The 19,422-nt window shown below is 40.5% G+C and overlaps 1 protein-coding gene across 5 annotated transcripts in view; it reads left to right on the top strand.

Annotated features, from left to right (window-relative positions):
* Positions 1-1,032: 1,032 nt before the first annotated feature.
* Positions 1,033-19,422, top strand: part of EXO1 (exonuclease 1) — a 31,941-nt gene continuing 13,551 nt past the window's right edge. For 4 of the 5 annotated variants that reach the window (XR_013381808.1, XM_077901462.1, XM_077901463.1 and 1 more), the window contains exons 1-10: positions 1,033-1,165; positions 1,518-1,961; positions 2,896-3,069; positions 4,764-4,883; positions 7,637-7,760; positions 8,720-8,857; positions 10,159-10,371; positions 11,840-12,027; positions 12,715-12,811; positions 16,175-16,400. Coding sequence is in view for 4 of the 5 variants with exons in the window: in XM_077901462.1 (XP_077757588.1) it covers positions 2,909-3,069; positions 4,764-4,883; positions 7,637-7,760; positions 8,720-8,857; positions 10,159-10,371; positions 11,840-12,027; positions 12,715-12,811; positions 16,175-16,400 (1,267 nt within the window). In the remaining variant the exon portion in view is untranslated. The remainder of the gene's footprint in view (positions 1,166-1,517; positions 1,962-2,895; positions 3,070-4,763; positions 4,884-7,636; positions 7,761-8,719; positions 8,858-10,158; positions 10,372-11,839; positions 12,028-12,714; positions 12,812-16,174; positions 16,401-19,422) is intronic. The other variant, XM_077901461.1, reaches the window with a different exon arrangement.

The raw sequence follows: 19,422 nt of genomic DNA, 5'->3' as shown, positions 1-19,422 counted from the left end.
ATCGGACCCCCTGCCATCGGACGTCCTGCCATCGGACCTCCTGCCATCGGACCCCCTGCCATCAGTCACCCTGCCATCGGACCTCCTGCCATCGGACCTCCTGCCATCGGACCCCTGCCATCGGACCCCTGCCATCGGACCTCCTGCCATCGGACCTCCCGCCATCGGACCCCTGCCATCGGACCTCCCGCCATCGGACCCCTGCCATCGGACCTCCTGCCATCGGACCCCTGCCATCGGACCCCTGCCATCGGACCTCCCGCCATCGGACCTCCCGCCATCGGACCTCCCGCCATCGGACCTCCTGCCATCGGACCCCTGCCATCGGACCTCCTGCCATCGGACGGTGGCTGGAACACACCGGTAATTGTCGCAGCCCTGCGGCTGCTCAGGCGGCACTTTAAAGGGGATGTGCCTTGAGCTGTGAGAAACTGCGTTAGTCTTGCTCAAGCGTTTATAAGCCAAATATGAGGCCCCATAAGAGCAGGGCCCACGGCCCTGGGGGTGAGTGCGGTCCCGGAGCGGCTGTCCCTTCCCAGTGCAATACCAGCCGCTCCTCTCTCCCCGCGCTAGGGCTACAGGACGCGTCCCGTGGGTATAGAACTCGACGCCTCTTCTATTTCCCTGGAGCCCGCCGCGAGGAAGAGCCTTGGGGTCAACTGCCCCTCGCAGTGACTAAGGGACGAACTTGCAGCAGCGATCTTTCGGGTGTTAAAAAACCCCACGCAAACACGCGAGGGCGCTCCTAAAGCCGCCGCAGCCCCGACCTGAGGCCGCGATCGGCAGGGAACTACAACTCCCAGCAGCCCCCGCGGGAGCGAAACTACCGACTTCTGGGAACCGTTTCCTGTGGGCCAGCTGCTCCAGGTCCGCCCGCGCCTTCGGAAGGCCGCACAGTATGCCGGCAGGTCCGGAAGGCCGGGCCCCCCCCACACCCCGCCCCGCCCGCCAGAAGGGGTCGCAGGCCGCGGCAGCCGGGGGTCCCGCGAGGAGCGGCGCCCAGGCCCGGAAGCGGAGGCCGCGAGCAGCCGAGCCGGCGTCGCCGAGGAGCGCTCTGGCGTCACTTCCGCTGGGGCGGGACCTCAGGCTCCCGCGCAAATTAAAAAGTCCTCGGTGCGCGCAGCTCCCCGGCTCCCGGTGTTCTGCCTCGGGGGCGCCGGGCCAGGTGAGTTGGGGGCGTCGGGGGCAGGTTTCGGAGCTTCCCCCCGGCCGCCTGCTCTGGGGCGGATGGGGAGAGCCCTTCCCGGGGAGGGAGCGGAGCGGGCTGTGTGTGGGCCCAGGGCGGCGTCCTCTCGGGACTCGGGTGGTCCGGGACCGGGAGGAGGGTGTCGGGCCGCGTCTCTGAGCCGCGCGGCCGCCGAGTCCCGAGCGCTGATCGCTCAGCAGGCCGGGCTGGGCTGCGCTGGGTGCAGGGGAGGGGGTCGCCGGTGCGCGGGCTCCCGCCCCGGCTAGCAGCCCGGTTTTCACAGCAGCCTCCCGAGTCTTGAAGGACAGTGAATTTTCTTCTTGATGTGCAGGCGGGAAAAAAGCGTGTCTCCAGGGACGGGCTTGCGGACCACCCGTGCACAGCCGGGGACCGGAGCGAAGCGGTGAGGCCGCGTGTGCTTGCAGCTCCCGTGCGGCCAGTGGGCGCACTGACATGATGCCCGCCCAGCGCTGGCGCCGGCCCATTCATTCTGCGCAGAAGAGGAGACGTCTATGCGGGCGCGTTTACTTAGCTTAGAAGAGACATACGCGTCTCCTAAACGTGTACTACATCGGTTTCCCTCAAAGGGGAAGAAAACTCTTTTTAGAGGCGTTGTCGGAGAGGTAGGAGGCTGATTGTTATTCCCAAACCGTGGCTAGGGTAACGCGGGCATCCAAATTACCTGCCGTATTTAAGAGTCAGAATCCTCCACCGGGCTCCACAACTGGCGACTGCACCGCTGACCCAGAGCTCAGAGCTTTGATACTGTATCAAGGTGAGGCTGACTTCTGACCTGTTCTTTCTGACGTGCCCCCCAAACTTAACGTCTGCTGGAAGAGGTCTATATCATGAAATGCCCAACAGCTGTTGGGCCCCATTGCTTTTCCCTTTTATCTTGAGGAGTGGGGGTGAGTGCTACAGCTGACCCTTGAACAACTGGGATCAGAACTGTGAGAGTTCACTGTTAGGTGGATTTTTTTTTTTTTTTTTTCCCATCAATGCAGTACAGTACTGTAAATGTATTTTCCTGGTGGTTTTCTTAATACAGTTTTCTTCTCTCTAGCTTACTTTGAGAATGCAGTATATAATACATATACAAAATATGTCTTAACTGAATTTATGTGATTGGTAAGTCTTCTGCTCAGCAGTAGGCTATTAGTAGTTAAGTTTTGGGAGAGTCAAAAATATGTGGATTTTCGACTGGGTGGGGGTGAGAGCAAATACCCCTCCCCACCCTCCTTGTTCAAGAGTCAATTGTAGTTGCTTCAGAAAGGTCTGAGCCAGCTTCAGAATTTCTGTATAGGAGGAACTTAGGGACTTCTTCCTAAATGGAAGAGGGTAGATCTAACAATGCCTTTTTGGAGAGCTAGACATTCATGTTCCTTTAGCACTTCCTGTGTGCATAGTAGTGTGTTAACGGCTTGGAACACACATTATGGTTCCAGGTGGGAAAGCACTTTGGAAAGAATAAACGTTAAGGAATTGTCAAGTGGCAGAATTAGTGATTAGCATAAATATTCCAGACTGGGAATTCTTGGCAAGGAGGAGCCCGGTTAAAGTAGTAAAGAGCAGGGATTCTCAAATATCTAAGCAATAACAGTTGCTATACCCATTTCCAGGCTCTGTTTCTTACTTTTCTAAACCTTTTGGGTAAATATATTTTGTTCCTAAATATTGCTGTTTTTCCTTTCTCCTCTCACGTCACATAGTTAACTTGGCAGTATGGGAATACATGGATTACTGCAATTTATCAAAGAAGCTTCTGAGCCCATCCACGTGCGGAAGTATAAAGGACAGGTAGTAGCTGTGGATACATATTGCTGGCTTCACAAAGGAGCTATTGCTTGTGCTGAAAAACTAGCCAGAGGTGAACCTACTGACAAGTAAGTTTGGACCTTGTATTAATTCTTTGCCAACTGAGAATCAGACTTGTATTGCCTTTTTTTTCCAGAAAGGGATCATTTTCATTCAATGCCAGGTTTACCAAGAAGTGAGACTGAGAACACTGCCAAATCAGGAAAAGACTTCATTCTGTGATGTAGTATCAAGGCACCAGGAGACAAAAACCAAAGACTGTGTCCTTTATTCTTTACCTAAAAAACTTTTTAACTGCGTTCTGAAAATCCATTTTAGACTCCCACGTTCTTGGGTACAGACAACACACTGCTGAGCCCTGTTTGCGGAACAAAGCAGTTGCTTCAAAGGGACAAGGTGTTCTGACTACTGTTTACTTTACTTGGGGCCCAGAGTGGTGGGCCTTGCTGATATCCAGTCATAACTGCAACCTCATTGGAGACGTGTTCAATGGACTAATATCTTCTCTATTTTTTACATGGAAACATTACAAAAAGAAACAAGTATAATTTCAGAATGGAGATTTTCCAGAGTGACTTGATCACCATTAATGAATTTTCTTTTTTGCAATATGTAATTTATGTCCTAGAGGGAAGACACCTGGATCTTGATATGACTTGGTTAATCACAATGAACAATGGGTAAAATGTGTTAATGCTGTTTGTTTCCTGGAGGAAAGGGGGAAAGTATTGAATGGTGAAAATTTTGGGCTTTCAGTCTTATGAAGTTAATGTGATCAAAAGTGACCTCGAATATAGTATGTGTGGGATCTGAAGGAACTGGGAAACTGGGACACTGCTACCACTGCATCTGCTGGGAATTTTTTTTTTTTTTTTTTTTGAAGGCCATTTCTTTCCTGCCACTGAATTTGAAGAGTTGTAATTGTAGTTGAAGACTACAAGTTTTTCATTCTATCTTCAATGTTTCTTTGAATAGTTCTTCACAGGGGAAGAAATTTCTCTAGTTTTTGCAATTCTTGAGGATTCTGAGATTTTCGACTAATTGGAAGAGTCGTCCAAAATACAAAAAATAGGGCAGCCCCGGTGGCTCAGCGGTTTAGCGCTGCCTTCAGCCCAGGGCATGATCCTGGAGACCTGGGCATGATCGAGTCGCACGTTGAGCTCCCTGCATGGGGCCTGCTTCTCCCTCTGCCTGTGTGTCTGCCTCTCTCTCTTTCTGTCTCTCATGAATAAATAAAATCTTTAAAAATAATGCAGAAAATATCCTTTATTAGAGATGTCAGTGATGAACTCCACAGACCTGCCATGTAGTAATTTATTGAACTAAAAAGTTTCAGAACTTTCAAAGACATATTATGGACTTGAAAATTTTTTTTCCCTCACAGCAACTAAAAAGTCACATTTGATAGAGTTTATTTTTCTTTTCTTATCCACCTTTGGGTGGGGTTATTAATCAGAAAAGGTCAGAAAATTTGGAAAAGTGTTATGATAAGCCTTTATGACCATTGTAAGGCTCAAGATCTAATATGCTGACCTGAAAAGATTTGTGCTTCAGGTGTCTGATGTTTGTGTTCTGTCAGGTTAAAAAAAATATGTGAATTTGCTGTAAGATTTATTATGATTTTATATTTGCTTTCTCCTATTTTTTACATGGTAAAAACCTTCTCTTTTCATAATCTGTCTTACCTGGTTTTAAAAAAGAGTGAGAGTTATTACCTTACAAGATGCCACACACCTTAATGCATGTTTCTATATTTTCATAGGTATGTAGGATTTTGTATGAAATTTGTAAATATGTTACTCTCTCATGGGATCAAGCCTGTTCTCATTTTTGATGGCTGTACTTTACCTTCTAAGAAGGAAGTGGAAAAGTCTAGAAGAGAGTAAGTTGATTCTCTATTCACTCTAATTTAATTGCATTAAGATCTGATATTATAGTCTGTATACGAATTTTCTTAAATTTTAATTTGTTGAGGCTTGCTTTATAGCCTAGTATTGACCAAGTTTCTTTAAATGTTCCATGTGTGCTAGAAAGGAATTTGTATTCTCCAATTATTAAGAGGAAGATTGTAAATCTGTCCGGTAAGTTATTATGGTGCTCAAATATGTATCTTTACTGTTTTGTTTTCCATCTGTTTTTTTTATTTGTGTCTATTTAATTCATAAGTCATGGAGAAAAGTATGATGTTGGATTTGTCATTTACCTTATAGTTCTGTCCACTTTTTGTTTTATTTTGAAGCGGTTTTATTGGTTACATTCAAGTTTAGAATTGATTACATTTTTGTGGTTAAACTGAAACAATATATAATGACTCTTTTAGCCTCTAGTTAGGCTTTTTTTCCCCCTAAAGTCTGTTCTATCTGATATTAGCATACCCATGACTTTTTTCTGTTTGTTGTTCACCGTTAGCTTTACTACACCATTGATTTTTAAGTTTGCCTCTCATAACACATTGCCATGTGTGGTGGTGTTTGTTTGTTTGTTTGTTTTTGTTTGTTTGTTTGTTTGTTTGTTTTTTAAGATTTATTTATTTGAGAGAGATATAACACTTGTGTGAGTGGGGGAAGGGCAGAGAGAGAGAGAAAATCTAGAGTAGACTCCCTGCTAAGTGGGGAGCCTGCCCCCCCTGAGGCTCAATCTAACCGACTGAGCCACCCAGGTACCCTATGTTTTGTTTATTTTTATCCATTCTGTCAATCTTTGCTACTTTTTAAAAATCTTTTAAATAGAGTTCGTTCCTTTTACATTGACCATTAATTACTAATGTATTTTGATACATTATTTCTCTTACTTGGTATTTTACATTTGTCCTCTCTCTGTTCTTTGTTTTTTTCTGTAACTTCTACCTTGCTTGACTTCTGAACCATTTCTTTTTCCACCCTTATTGTATTGTCTCTTGTTTCTAGTTGAAAAATGATGCATTCTCTCCTCTTTTAATAGGTATCCTAGAAATTTTATTCATATTTAACAGATTCTAGTCATTTTTTTTAACAACAGACCTTAGAAAGAATTTCTGTATTTTAATAAAGCAGCTATCCCACCTCAGTCATCCGTTCTTTTTTTTTTTTTTTCCTCCTGTGTTTGTTTTTAGGCCTAGGAGTCCTTGTTTCTGTGTAGGAAAGACCACTGGGCTTAGTTGTCAAAGGTAGTGTGAGTCACTACCTTAGAAAGAAATAAGTCTCACTGAGGGAGCATTCTCTTAGGGGCTGCTTTCCTAGTTTTGCTCTCTCTGGGTCTAGAATCAGCTTAGAGTTTTACAGATCTAGGTTTTTCAACCTGGTTGACTTGGGGGGCTCTGATTCTTCTTTTTTTTTCTTTATTCTTTTTTTTTTAAAGTCCAGTGTAGTTAACATACAATGTTATATCAGTTTCAGGTTGGAGGGCTCTGATTCCTGATTCTTAAAGCCAGAACTTTGTAAAGTTTATTTACAGAGGAGTAACTGAAACTGTCTGAGTCCACATTCTATTACAAATAATGTACAGTTTCCTAAGTATGCTCTTAATGAAAAATGAATAGGTTCTAGGTCAGTTCTAAAAGGATGGGTGACAGCCCCAAGGTGGTGTGGCTAAGGGATGCATCCAAACCACATTCTACCTGAGTGCCCCGCACCATGTTATTAATTCTAATTGTAGATACTTAGTAATTTTCTCTTGTTAATCTCAAAAATGGCTTTAAAAAAATTACAGCTGTCTGTCTCTGACCTGTGAACTCTTTTTGTCCTTGTAGGATCACCTTTCCCTGTGCCACTGTAGCAGTGGGAGAGGCACTTAAAATCCTTTTCTATAAGTCTCATCTGTGGAACCCAGTCTAAAAGTGGAACTAGGGAATTTGTGTATATGTGCACATTTACTTAAAGCTAAAACCCCATGAGTTCTGACTGATTCTTCCAGTTCAGACTACAGGCTTTCTACTTCTTCTGTAATGCATTTTTATCTCCGTTCTTCCATACCGAGGATCCTTGCTTTCAAGGAGATAGAGGTGATGAAGTTGCAGTATCTCATAATTGCTCATTTGTTTTATCCCAAAATAAGTATAGTTATTTTATTGCACTCAACAGTAGATTCAGAATAAAATACTTATAGTACCACTTCCAATATGATTATTGAAAACAGTTAAAATTTCTTCTTTTGCATGTGCTCTTTTCCCATTTTAAAAATGTTACTTCTATATTCTTAGAATGTGTACTCTCACCATCTCCCTGTTTAACCGTATTTAGTATTGATTCTACAAATTACCGTTTGCTTGTTATAGACAGTTGTTATGCAGATGCTATTTTGGTTTTTCTGAATTTTTTTTTTCTAGTAGATCCCACAGAAAAGCTCACAGAAACAGTATTTCTCCAGTCCTTTTTATGTCGATAAAGGTGCACTTTTGTGTTTGAAAGTTAGTTTTGATGGTACAAAAGCTTTGATTCACATTTTCTTGGGTGTTACTTCATTTTCTTTTGACCTACAGCATTGCTGTGGAAGTCTGAGGATACACGCTTGTGTGTGCATCTGTTACCTAGAAGCCCAAGAGATTTGGGTTCATGTTCTCAGGCACCTGGTAAACACTTCAGAGGAGTCAAACTTTTTCTCCTCTAGGAAAATTTCAGTTTCTTGAGTCAGACTCTTGATTTTTTTTTCCCCTTGCAGAAGACGACAGGCCAATCTTCTGAAGGGAAAACAGCTTCTTCGTGAGGGCAAAGTCTCAGAAGCCAGAGAATGTTTTAGCCGTTCTATTAATATCACACATGCGATGGCCCACAAAGTCATCAAAGTAAGCCAAAGAAGAAATGAAGCCAACATAAAAAGTGGCTAAGTCCATCAAAGCTCATTAGGAGTCATTTGTTGATGGGAGAGCAAGAAAGTGAAGGGAGGGAAATGATTCCAGGCCTAACATTGAGGAGGGGGCAGGGCTCAGGAAGGAAGGGAGCAGTACCCTTCAACAGAGGAGAGGAGTCCAAAACTCTCCAAGCGGGAAATCTGAGAAGAGTAAGAACTAGGGGATGCTCTCCCTTTCTCATTAAGGGACTATTTGAGCTCCGTGGACACATTGCTCCATAGAGATGGAAGGATGATTCCTAGAGGGCCAATTTCACCCCACTGCCGTGTTGTCTTCAACACTTACCACCTCCACTCTCGTAGGCTGTGGGATTGGTCAAACCAGCCTCACCTGCTCAGGAGCTCTCAGACCCTAAGTCTCTTCAGCCTGCTTCTGCATGGAAGCTTCATACTACCATAGATCTTCCGAGGCCGGCAATCCCAGCCCTTGCTTCCCCTTCCTCAGCCCTCTGTTCAGATTGCTTGGTAAATGTGGGAAAATAAATATAGTGTTTAAGTTCTGTAGTTTTATCAAAACAGTGTCAGATACTTTTGTCGTCTGAAAAGAAAACATGTTATTTTTATGGGGAAGATATATTCAGAGCCCCAAATTAATGTCTTCTATGCTTTTGGAGCATAGCCATTCTTAAGATGCAAGCTTTCTACAATTTGAAATAATTAAGTTTTCTGGCTTGTAGTTGTTTTTCTCCCTCTGAAGGTGCAGCAGTATTTTCTCCTATAAGTTGATTTTTAAAAAGAGAAATCTTTGTGGCTATATGATTAGTTCAGTATACGTAGGACTCAGAGTTGAAAAATTTGCTCCAAAGGAAATGATTTCAGAAAATAACAGCAGCGTGAGGCTGGTAATAAGATCTACACTCTGTGTTGGAGATTGACCATGACCTTCTCTGGCAGGCTGCTCGGTCCCAGGGAGTAGATTGTCTCGTGGCTCCATACGAAGCAGACGCACAGTTGGCCTATCTTAACAAAGCTGGTATTGTACAAGCTATAATTACAGAGGACTCTGACCTCCTCGCCTTTGGCTGTAAAAAGGTACTTAACTACGACTACTACATGCTGCTTTTCTGTGCAGTTAGCAGTGGTGTAAAGCAAGGAGCTAAGATTTTTCCTCTCCAGGAATCATTATTTTATTTAATCTTGCAGTTAATACCTGCTTACAATGCTAATAATTATTTAAAATGGAAAGAAGGGCTTTGCTGCTTGACAATTCTGAATACTTTTTCAGATTAAGCCCTTAAGGTTAGAAGGTTTTATTGTTTTATCCAAATCCTTCAGTAGAGCATGCACTTACTGTTCTTGTTATTAGTATTACTCAATATGCTTTATTTTTCAATTAAGTGATATAAATAACTTATCTCATGGAATGCTTTGTAGTTATTTAGAATTATGTATAAAACTGTTTAATGGAAATTTTATCATGATATTGTAAGGGGGAATTAAGATACAAAACTACAAGATCTCATTTTTGTTACTGCCAATGTTTATTTATTTTTTTAAATATTTTATTTATTTATTCATAGAGACACAGCTAGAGAGAGAGAGGCAGAGACACAGGCAGAGGGAGAAGCAGGCACCATGCAGGGAGCCCGATGTGGGACTTAATCCCAGGCCTCCAGGATCACGCCCTGGGCTGAAGGCAGGGCTAAACCGCTAAGCCACCGGGGCTGCCCCTGCCAATGGTTATATCTGTATATTTCATAGACGACTAGGAGGATCTGTCAGAGGATTAATGCTGGGTAACAGTGATAGATGAGAGATGTCAGGCAACTTCTGTTTTCTTCCTGAATTTCCATGTTCCCCAAATTTTCTACAATGAGCATATATTGCTTTAAGAAAAAGATTGTGACATCTCGGTGGCTCAGTGGTTGAGCATCTGCCTTTGGCTCAAGTCTTCATCCCGGGGTCCTGGGATCAAGTCCCACATCAGGCTCCCCACAGGGGCCCTGCTTCTCCCTCTGCCTATGTCTCTGCCTCTCTGTGTCTTTCATGAATAAATAAATAAAATCTTTTAAAAAAAAATAAGAAGGATTTTTGTATGAATTGCTGTTTGATTGCCATGACAACCCTGGATGTCAGGAGGAGGTAAAGGGTACAGAAAGGGCATTCTTTTCCCCAGAGTCAGAACAAAGGAGACCCGGTGCACAACCTTGTCTGTCATAGCCTGTGCTTCAGTTTAATTTATTTGCAGATTTCACGGTAATTAACTGGCCTACCTCCCTCTCCTTTCTCAGTGCTGATACAGAACAAGAAAGAATTCTTAGAAATATTGCAGTGAATTAATGAAAAACTATAATGACCCTTATAGATATTAACAGTTTCCCTTCCTTTTGAAGGTAATTTTAAAAATGGACCAGTTTGGAAATGGATTAGAAATTGACCAGGCTCGGCTGGGAATGTGCAGACAGCTTGGGGATGTGTTCACGGAGGAGAAGTTCCGTTACATGTGCATTCTCTCAGGCTGTGACTACCTCTCCTCACTGCGTGGGATCGGGTTAGCAAAGGCCTGCAAAGTGCTAAGACTAGCCAATAATCCAGACATTGTAAAGGTAGGAGTGAATCACCCAGCACCTCGCAGTTTCTGGAGTGTTTCTTACATCATGGATAAGCCCTTCAGAATAACAACTTTAAATATTCTATCCTATCAGTAGCCCATATTGTGTTATCACAAGGACAAAATGACTGAAACACTACAATTTAGCTTTTGGCAACTGACGGACCTGCTTTAAGTAATTGGCAAAATTTTTTAAATGAAGACTAAGATAAAGAGACTTAAAAGCAAAATGTTCTAGATAAAATTGTTAAAATGTATAATCTTTCAGTTTCTGTCCTGTTCTCTGTGGTGGTGGTTCTCAAACTTTTTGGTCTCAGGATCCACTCTTTAAGGCTCATGGTGACAATAATTTTTGTTAAATAGGTTATAGCTGTTGATATTTACTAAATCAAATTCAAAGATACACTGTTTATTAATTTAACGCTAATCGGGGATCCCTGGGTGGCGCAGCGTTTTAGCGCCTGCCTTTGGCTCAGGGCGCGATCCTGGAGACCCGGGATCGAGTCCCACGTCGGGCTCCTGGTGCATGGAGCCTGCTTCTCCCTCTGCCTATGTCTCTGCCTCTCTCTCTCTCTCTGTGTGTGTGAGTGACTATCGTAAATAAATAAAAATTAAAAAAAAAAAATTTAACGCTAATAATCATAAATTCATGTATTTTATGTATTAGCATACATAGCATATTTTAATGAAAAATAGCCATGTCTTCTGAAAACATGAAAATTATGACTGGAATTGCACATTTATGTAAATTTCCTTAACAAGGCTTGATAGAAGACAGCTGGGTTTTCATACCTACTTCTCTGATGCAGCATCATGTGCCCTGTGTCCTCTGGAAAACTAAGACACCTGAATCACCTCTATCATCTCTCTGATATCTTTACCTTAAGAAAAATAAGCATATGTTAAAGAAGCTCATTTTGCCACCCCAACCCTGCTCCCCTGGGGTAGTTCTGGTGAGGAGGCAGTGGCAGAGCTGGGCGTGGAGCCACATGCACTAGCTAGCCGGTGACTCCAGGGCCACTGGCTTCCCTTCTTCCTCTCGGAGTGTGATTTGAAGTATTTAAATCACTTCCAGCTTTAATCACCTATGACTAACAGAAGTTAGATTGTCAACCTCATTTTTAATTCTCGGGGCTTTTGTATGTTTGTACTTTGCCTTTTGGATGAAAGGGACTTTGAGGGCAAGGAATGTGTCTTAATGTCACACTTGGGAATATAAACCTGATGTGTAACTGACTTGTTCATTCTTTGGGTTTATAATAGAAAAATTGAAGAAAATACTGTTACAGAGAGGTTTTAGTGATGTGACCTGATCATGTTTGCTGGTAGAGGCTTTTAATGCCATTAAAATAAATCAATTTTCTGTCTCTCCTCATCTGCCTCTGATGTAAACCAGTTGGTCTTGGGAATGACGCATTCTGTATTTGCAGATAACTAGTAAATATTTTTACATCCATTTTTAGGTAATCAAGAAAATTGGACACTATCTTAAGATGAATATAACCGTACCAGAAGATTACATCAAAGGATTTATTCGAGCCAACAATACCTTCCTTTATCAGCTAGTGTTTGATCCCGTCAGAAGGAAACTCATCCCTCTGAATGCCTATGAAGATGACATTGATCCTGAAACACTAAGCTACGCTGGGCAGTATCCTTTCTGAATGAGAATGGTAGAATTTTGTACTTCGTCCATATTTTTATGATGATTTTTTAGTGAGGCATTCAGTAAAAAGCCTGCAGATTATTCTTTGCTTCCTTTTTATAGTGAATTCTATGTTTTTTTCATTTTAATTACCATGCTGGTGAAAATTCAGAGCACCTTTTTGTTTATAAACCTGAGGCTCATCTATGATAATGTGCTAATTAATTGCTTCAGTTGCCTTAACAGAAACATGTACAGTCAGCCGCTTAAGGTACTTGAAAGGTGGCATTTCTTTCTTGGCCAGCACACTCCATTCTTTTGGGGGGGGGGGGGGTTGTGGACACGTGAGCACACCAGTTGAGGATGCCCTGCTCACAGTCCCTGGCTACATGTACATAGATGATTCAGAGCCCTGAGTCACATAGATGGTGACCAGGATTCCCTCCCCATCTCTCTTGGAAAGAAGTGTTGACTTGAGGCTTTGCTTCCAAAAATGGCCAGCTCCTGCAGTGACAAATAGAGCCTGATAAACAATGCATGTGGTATTTCAGTCATGCTGAGTGGAAAATAAGAAGGATCTGCTGAGGTCCTGAAACTGAAGATTTTCTGTAACCATAGAATACACTTTTCTATCTTAATACACTATCATTTGGTTGTTAATAAAAGCATTTTTCCTTAATCTTACCAACCTAGGTATTTTGATGATTCCATAGCTCTTCAAATAGCCCTTGGAAATAAAGATATAAACACTTTTGAACAGATTGATGACTACAATCCAGACACTGCTATGGTAACATCTTAATTTTTTTTTTTTTTTTTAATGACTTCACTTTTAGAAAGCATGTTTTAGTTATGTCTCAGGAACTGTGACTAAGGCAAATCTTCATTTCGTAAGCATTTCTAAGAATCTCTATATCCCAGCACTGTGTGGAGTGCTGGTTTAAAACAACTTGATGCTGGAGAAATTCTCTGTCTTAAAACATAGATATATTGGTGAATTTCCTTAAATTAAAAAGCAGCCTCATGATATATCACCAGACCTTCAGACCTGAACATTTCGTCTGAATCTATAAACATTTGATGCCTTCTCATCCCACCCCATTTGCCTCTGACACTTAGCATAGTTGAAGATTCGAGCCTAGAAATGTTCCCATTAAGTAAAAGCTGTTTTCTCCCTCCCTCACCACTGCACAAATATTCATTGAGTGCCTCTGAGCTGTGTTTCTGAGACCTTTCCTATTCTACTTTTGCCCAATTGTGTATATTCTTTCTGACACCCCACCACTACCACCACTACCACCATTCTCTTTCTCATACTGTTTCCTATTCATATTTATTCCTTCATTAAGTTCTGATGACTATATCTTATCTATCCAGAAAACTCACATATGCACTATGCAGAAATCCCTAATGACACTAGGAAAGAACCTTATGTTTATCAACTCAAATCATGTAAACCTTACACTCAGATCACTCTTTCCTCTTCTCTGTTTTCTCTTTCTAGAATTTCTCTTAATTAGATATTAGATTTCCTAATCTTCAAGTTTTTCTGTCTTATTCATGTCTTTGTCTTGTGATTTCTCTGGGAAATGTTTGTCTTCCAGCTTTGCACTATCCAGTATAGTAGTCAGTAGCTACATGAGGCTATTCAAATTAATTAACATTTTCAATGTTAATTGAAACAAATTAACAAATTAATGTTAATTTGTTAATTAATAAATTCAATATTTGAATTTTAGTTCTGAAGTTGCATTGGCCACCTTGAGAGTGCTTAGGGACTAGTGGCTACCATAATGGACAGCCCGGAACATCCCTGTCATTGCCAAAAATTCTGTTGAATGTTTTTCTGCTTTCATTTTCTTATTGAAGGATACATTGTTTAATTGTACTTTTTTAAAGATTCTGTATTACAGATCTCTCTGAGAATATAATTTTATTCTCTTGACATTTTCTGTTCTCTGCATTCTGTTTGCTCTGAATGGTTTTTTTTTTTTTTTTTTTCTACTTGTTTTGGCCTTTTCCCCTTCATGGTGGAGCGTTTCTTCAGGCATCTGAAGTTTCTTGTCCATTTGTTCCTATTTGAGAGAGGTACTGAGAAGCTTGATATTTGTGCAGTTGAGTGGGCTTATAGCCTTGGGCTTTACTCTTGGGTGATCTGGTTGCCAACAAGCTGGCTTGATTTTGTGAATTACCAAATGTCAGTGTGTTTTCTCTGCACGGTTCCATTTTTCCAAAGAGGGATCCTCCAGTTTCTACTTAACGTGTAAATGTGGCAGTTTGCATTTTGAGAGCAGGTATTAGGGAAAGTGAGTTGGAGTGGGCCTTTCATTTGACCTCTGTCTTTAGACCAATGGATTTTCTCACCTTCTAAATTGCTACTATATCTGTGTTATATTTCTGGGTTTCAACTAAACAGTTGCTCTGGTTCTGAAGGGGTAGGTGTGAGTTGACTATATGGTCAGGTAGAAGATGAGGGCCCAGGGGTCAAATAATCCTCCTCTTCTTAGCCCTCCCCCATGTGGGGCATGCATGGTCCCTGGTGCCTTAAATTCCTGAGCTTTTATCATGTTTTTGTAGGTGAAATTGACTTCCCTTTGGGATTCTTTTCTGCAGACACTTGGGCTTGATCTCTCTTCTGCTAGGTTCCAAAAATTTCTCTATATTCTGTCTTCACTATGGTTTGGACAATACAGGTATCTCCGAATTTTACTGCAGATAGAGTTTATGTTTGTTTATTGTTTTAGGAGATGATAATCAAAGGACTGAAAAGGGTTTACAATCTTCTTTACATATTTGAATTATTGCTATTATAATTTCATTAGGAATGATTCTTAAGCCTTTTTTTTTTTTTTTTTTTTGGCTCAGAAACTAAAATAGTTGGTTGTATTAAATATATCCAGACATTAACAAGAATGGTGTGGCTCACTAAGATGGCCATCAGAGAAATTTCTGTAGGAACGGTTAATTGTGCCAAACTAATTAATCCTTTTTGTTTATCTAAAATTTGGTTTTCCCAGTCTGTTTCTCTTTTTTTCAATAAAACCATCAATAGGGGACCCTGGGTGGCTCAGTCAGTTAATTGTCTGCTGTCAGTTTGGGTCATGATCCCAGGGTCCTGGGATGGAGTTCGGCATCAGACTCCCTCCTGAGTGGGGAGTCTGCCTCTCCCTCTCTCTCTGCCCCTCCCCTCTGTTCCTCCCCTCTGCTCATGCTCTCGCTCTCTCCCAAATAAATAAAATCTAAAAAAACAAGAAAAATCAGTGGGATCTAATGCCATGAGCCATTATCCTTAAGCTGAAGCTGTTTTTGATAACCATTCACTCAATTATTTGAAATTACTGTCCTTATTAATCCTTAAAATGTATCCTGAATAATGTCACCTTGTTTTATTTATTTTTATCCTTTCTTTAAGTGAGAGGCTTAGATTAAATTCCAACTTCAGGTGGGATTTTTGTCAAGTAGGATTCATGCCCTTAGTACCAACATTTTTATGTCTTTGTTCATTTTTTCCTTTGCCTCTTCTCTGTTAGAGTGTCATTGATAGCCTGTTACTATGTCATTATCATCCAGAATATGTTGTAATTGTGAATAACTTATATTAGCATTGAGAGTGATTGTTTACCAGCACTTACCTGGCAATAAACTCTTTCTTAGAGAAACTTTTTTGTAAGACTCCGTGTATACCCAAGTAGTTTACTTTAAATATACAACTTTATGGTTTTAACTTTCAGGCGCTTTATAAAGTGTATGTAAATGACTATTTAGAGGCTTATTTCCAGATGATTGTTAAACTAATTGGTATTGTGTTTTGAAATAATACTCAAATTTTGAAAGTACTTTTTTTCTGGCCACATTTCTTCAAGTGCATTTCAATTTCTTGCACTGTACATCTTAGGAAGATTCACTTTTTATTTCTGAGAAATGAGATAACAAGGTCACTTGACCTTCATTAGAAGAGAAACAGACCCAAGAATACAAGACACGTTTAATGGAAAAATGTATTACCATCAAAGTAAAAAATGTTATTAGCAGATATTTCATCAAAAATTGTTGAAAAGAATAAATTATTTACTTATAATTTATGTTGCTGGAGAGGGAAATGATTTGATTATTTTCCTTCTTCAGGTAATCCTTTTCCTTTTTACTATTTTAGCCTGCCCAATCAAGAAGTCAGAGTTGGAATGACAAAACATGTCAAAAATCATCTAACGTTAATAGCATTTGGCATAGGAATTATTGCCCTAGACTTGAGCTAGATATTGTTTCAGATGCTACAAGATTGAAGGAAAATCCAAGTACTATGGGCATTGAACAAGTGATCAGTATTAAAGGGTTAAATCTTCCAAGAAAGTCATCCATTGTGAAAAGACCAAGAAATGGTACGTATTTTTGCCGGTTGTGTATGTTGTGAAATATTAGTGAGTATCAATCACATTTAAGAAATCTTTGCCAAACCTAAGGTCACTGAGATTTTCTTTTGACTTTTGTTTGTTTTTTCTAGAGCTTCTGTAGTCTTAGCTCTTAGACCTAGGCCTTTGATCCATTTAGAATTATTTTTTTGGGGATCCCTGGGTGGCGCAGCGGTTTGGCGCCTGCCTTTGGCCCAGGGCGCGATCCTGGAGACCCGGGATCGAATCCCACATCGGGCTCCCGGTGCATGGAGCCTGCTTCTCCCTCTGCCTGCATCTCTGCCTCTCTCTCTCTCCTCTCTGTGCATTCTCATAAATAAATAAAAAATCTTAAATAAAAAAAAAATAAAAAAAATAGAATTATTTTTTTTAATATGGTGTGAGGTAAGAATCAAGGTTGACCTTTTTTTATATATGGCAATCCACTTGTTCCACCACCAGTTGTTAAAAGATTGCCCTCTCCTCATTGAATTGCCTTGGCACATTTGTAGGAGTCTGTTTTGGGCTCTATCATTCTGTATGATGGGGCCCAGTGTCTTTTTTTTTTTTTTTTTTTTTTTTTTTTTATAAATTTTTATTTATTTATGATAGTCTCACAGAGAGAGAGAGAGGCAGAGACACAGGCAGAGGGAGAAGCAGGCTCCATGCACCGGGAGCCCGACGTGGGATTCGATCCCGGGTCTTCCAGGATCGCGCCCTGGGCCAAAGGCAGGCGCCAAACCACTGCGCCACCCAGGGATCCCGGGCCCAGTGTCTTTATGCCAGGACACTCTCTTAATTACCATAGCTTAACAGTAAATTTTGAAATTAAGTAATAAAAGTCCTCTAAGTTTTTTGCAAAGTTATTTTGGCTACTCTATGTTTTTCACAATTCCATACAAATTTTGGAATCAACATGTCAACTTAAAAACAGTTAAGTCTGCTGAGATGTTGACTGGAATCCAGTTGAATCTATAGACCAGGTTGGGGAGAATTGACTTCTTACCAAGATTGAGTTTTCTGATCTGCTTATTTAAGTTTTCTTTCAACAGTGCCATGTGGTTTTTAGTGTCTTAAACACATTTTATTAAATTTATCCCTCTGTTTCAGATTTTTGATGCTATCGCAAGTGATATTTTTAATTCTGATTCTAATTGCTCATTGCTAGAAATACAATTGATTGTTGAACAAGAAGGGCTTGAACTGTGCAAGTCCTCTTATATATGGAACTTTTTTCATACAGCACAGTAAATGTATTTTCTCTTTGTGGTTTTCTTAATATTTTCTTGTCGCTAGCTTTATTATGAGAATACAGGATATAACATATATAACATAAAAAATATATGGTAATTGGTTGTATTGTCAGTAAGGCTTTTGGTCAGCAGTAGGCCATTAGTTAACGTTCTTAGAGAGTCAAGTTATATTCAAGTTATATGCAGATTTCTGACTCTGGAGGGAATCAGCACCCTTAACTCTCTTGTTGTTAAAGGTCAACTGTATGATTTTTACATTTTTTTTTATTTTTATATTTTAATATCCTGTTTGGCAACCTTGTAAACCCACATGTTCATAACATCTCTTTCGTAGACTCCACAGGATTCTGCATAGACAATCATATCACCAGCAAATAAAGACAGTTGTGCGTCTCCTTTTTCACTCTAGATGATATTTAGTTATTTGCTTTTTGATCATTTTTTTCTTCTCCTTTTATTTCTTTTTCTTGTCTTCTGGAACCTGCAATATGATGTTGAACAGAAGTACTGAGAGTAGAATACTAAGTTGGGCAAAGGTATTTTATTTTTATCCATAAGATACGTAGAAATGGAAAGGCTAATTATAAGCTGGTCCTTCTCTCCTTCTCAGACCTCTACACAAATGAGTGAAAGTCTAACAACAAAACAAGTCCTTTGCAAAGCTTTTAGCTCATACTTTTATTTTTGCAAACTAAGATAGCTTTTATTAACATTCCTGTCATTTTGCTGGCATTTATTGAGTTAATAATCAAAATACACTAGTTGTTAAGCCAGGTACAGTTATATTTTAAACTTAAATATGGATTAAATTCTATTGATATAATCTTAATTTGTTATAATCCATTGTTCTGCCTTTCTTGAAAAATCTTTGTGTTGTCTACTCACGTACGAGTATTACCTGTGTCACCTAGAAATGAGAGAAGTATGGCTCTCGATATCTCAGAGTTTTGATTAAAATGTGTTTGTTTATATAATGTTTAGCATACCAACATTAAGAGTACTTATGCTAGATTCCAGACCATTCAGGCAGCTAGTTGCCTGCAGTCTTCCAACACTCTTCAACTTGCTGTAATTCCTTGCTAACTAATATCCAGTTGTTTTGCTCTGTCTTGTCCACTAGCATAATATGAGAGACACCGAAGTGCCCTGCTCAATATCTAAACCTGTGGAATTCTCCCAAATAGCTAGTCCAACAGCCTTATCACAGAAGGAAAATGCAGTTAGCCTGGTGTGGCTGCTGCTTGGAGAAACCTTTCTCAGGATCCTACCGTGTTTGTATTTTCTTCTTCTGTAAATTATTAAAAATCTGTATATTTTTAAATTTGAGGTATTTTCTTCTTTCTCTAGTATTTGGAACCCCCAGCCATTTTATTGATCATAGGTAGTGAGCAGTTAGTGAGTGGAAGCTGTTCAGGCTGAGAATTAGTTGTAGTTGGATCAATTTAAAGCAAAAATGCTATCTCTATGTTGTTGACTATCTCAGTCGTCAACCAACTATTTTATTTAATTTTATGGTTTATTCTAATGCCATAGAATACATTTGTCACACAAGCTTCTAGGGCCTCTAGCTGGGCAATGAGGATCAGAACTGGAGTGCAGTTCACTTTACTATATGACAATCACATGTACTTCCGGGGCCGTAATGTATAGGTGGTATGTATAAATGGCTGCTGGTTTTATTAGAACATTTTAAAAATCAAACAGGAAATCATACATTGACATGTAAAGTGCCTTTTTTTTTTTTTTTTTCATTCAAAATC

The sequence above is a fragment of the Canis aureus genome, chromosome 6 (assembly GCF_053574225.1).
Source record: "Canis aureus isolate CA01 chromosome 6, VMU_Caureus_v.1.0, whole genome shotgun sequence".
NCBI classification, from domain to species: Eukaryota; Metazoa; Chordata; class Mammalia; order Carnivora; family Canidae; genus Canis; species Canis aureus.
The sequence above is the reverse complement of the archived record's forward strand: the minus strand, read 5'-3'. Positions and strand labels throughout refer to the sequence as shown.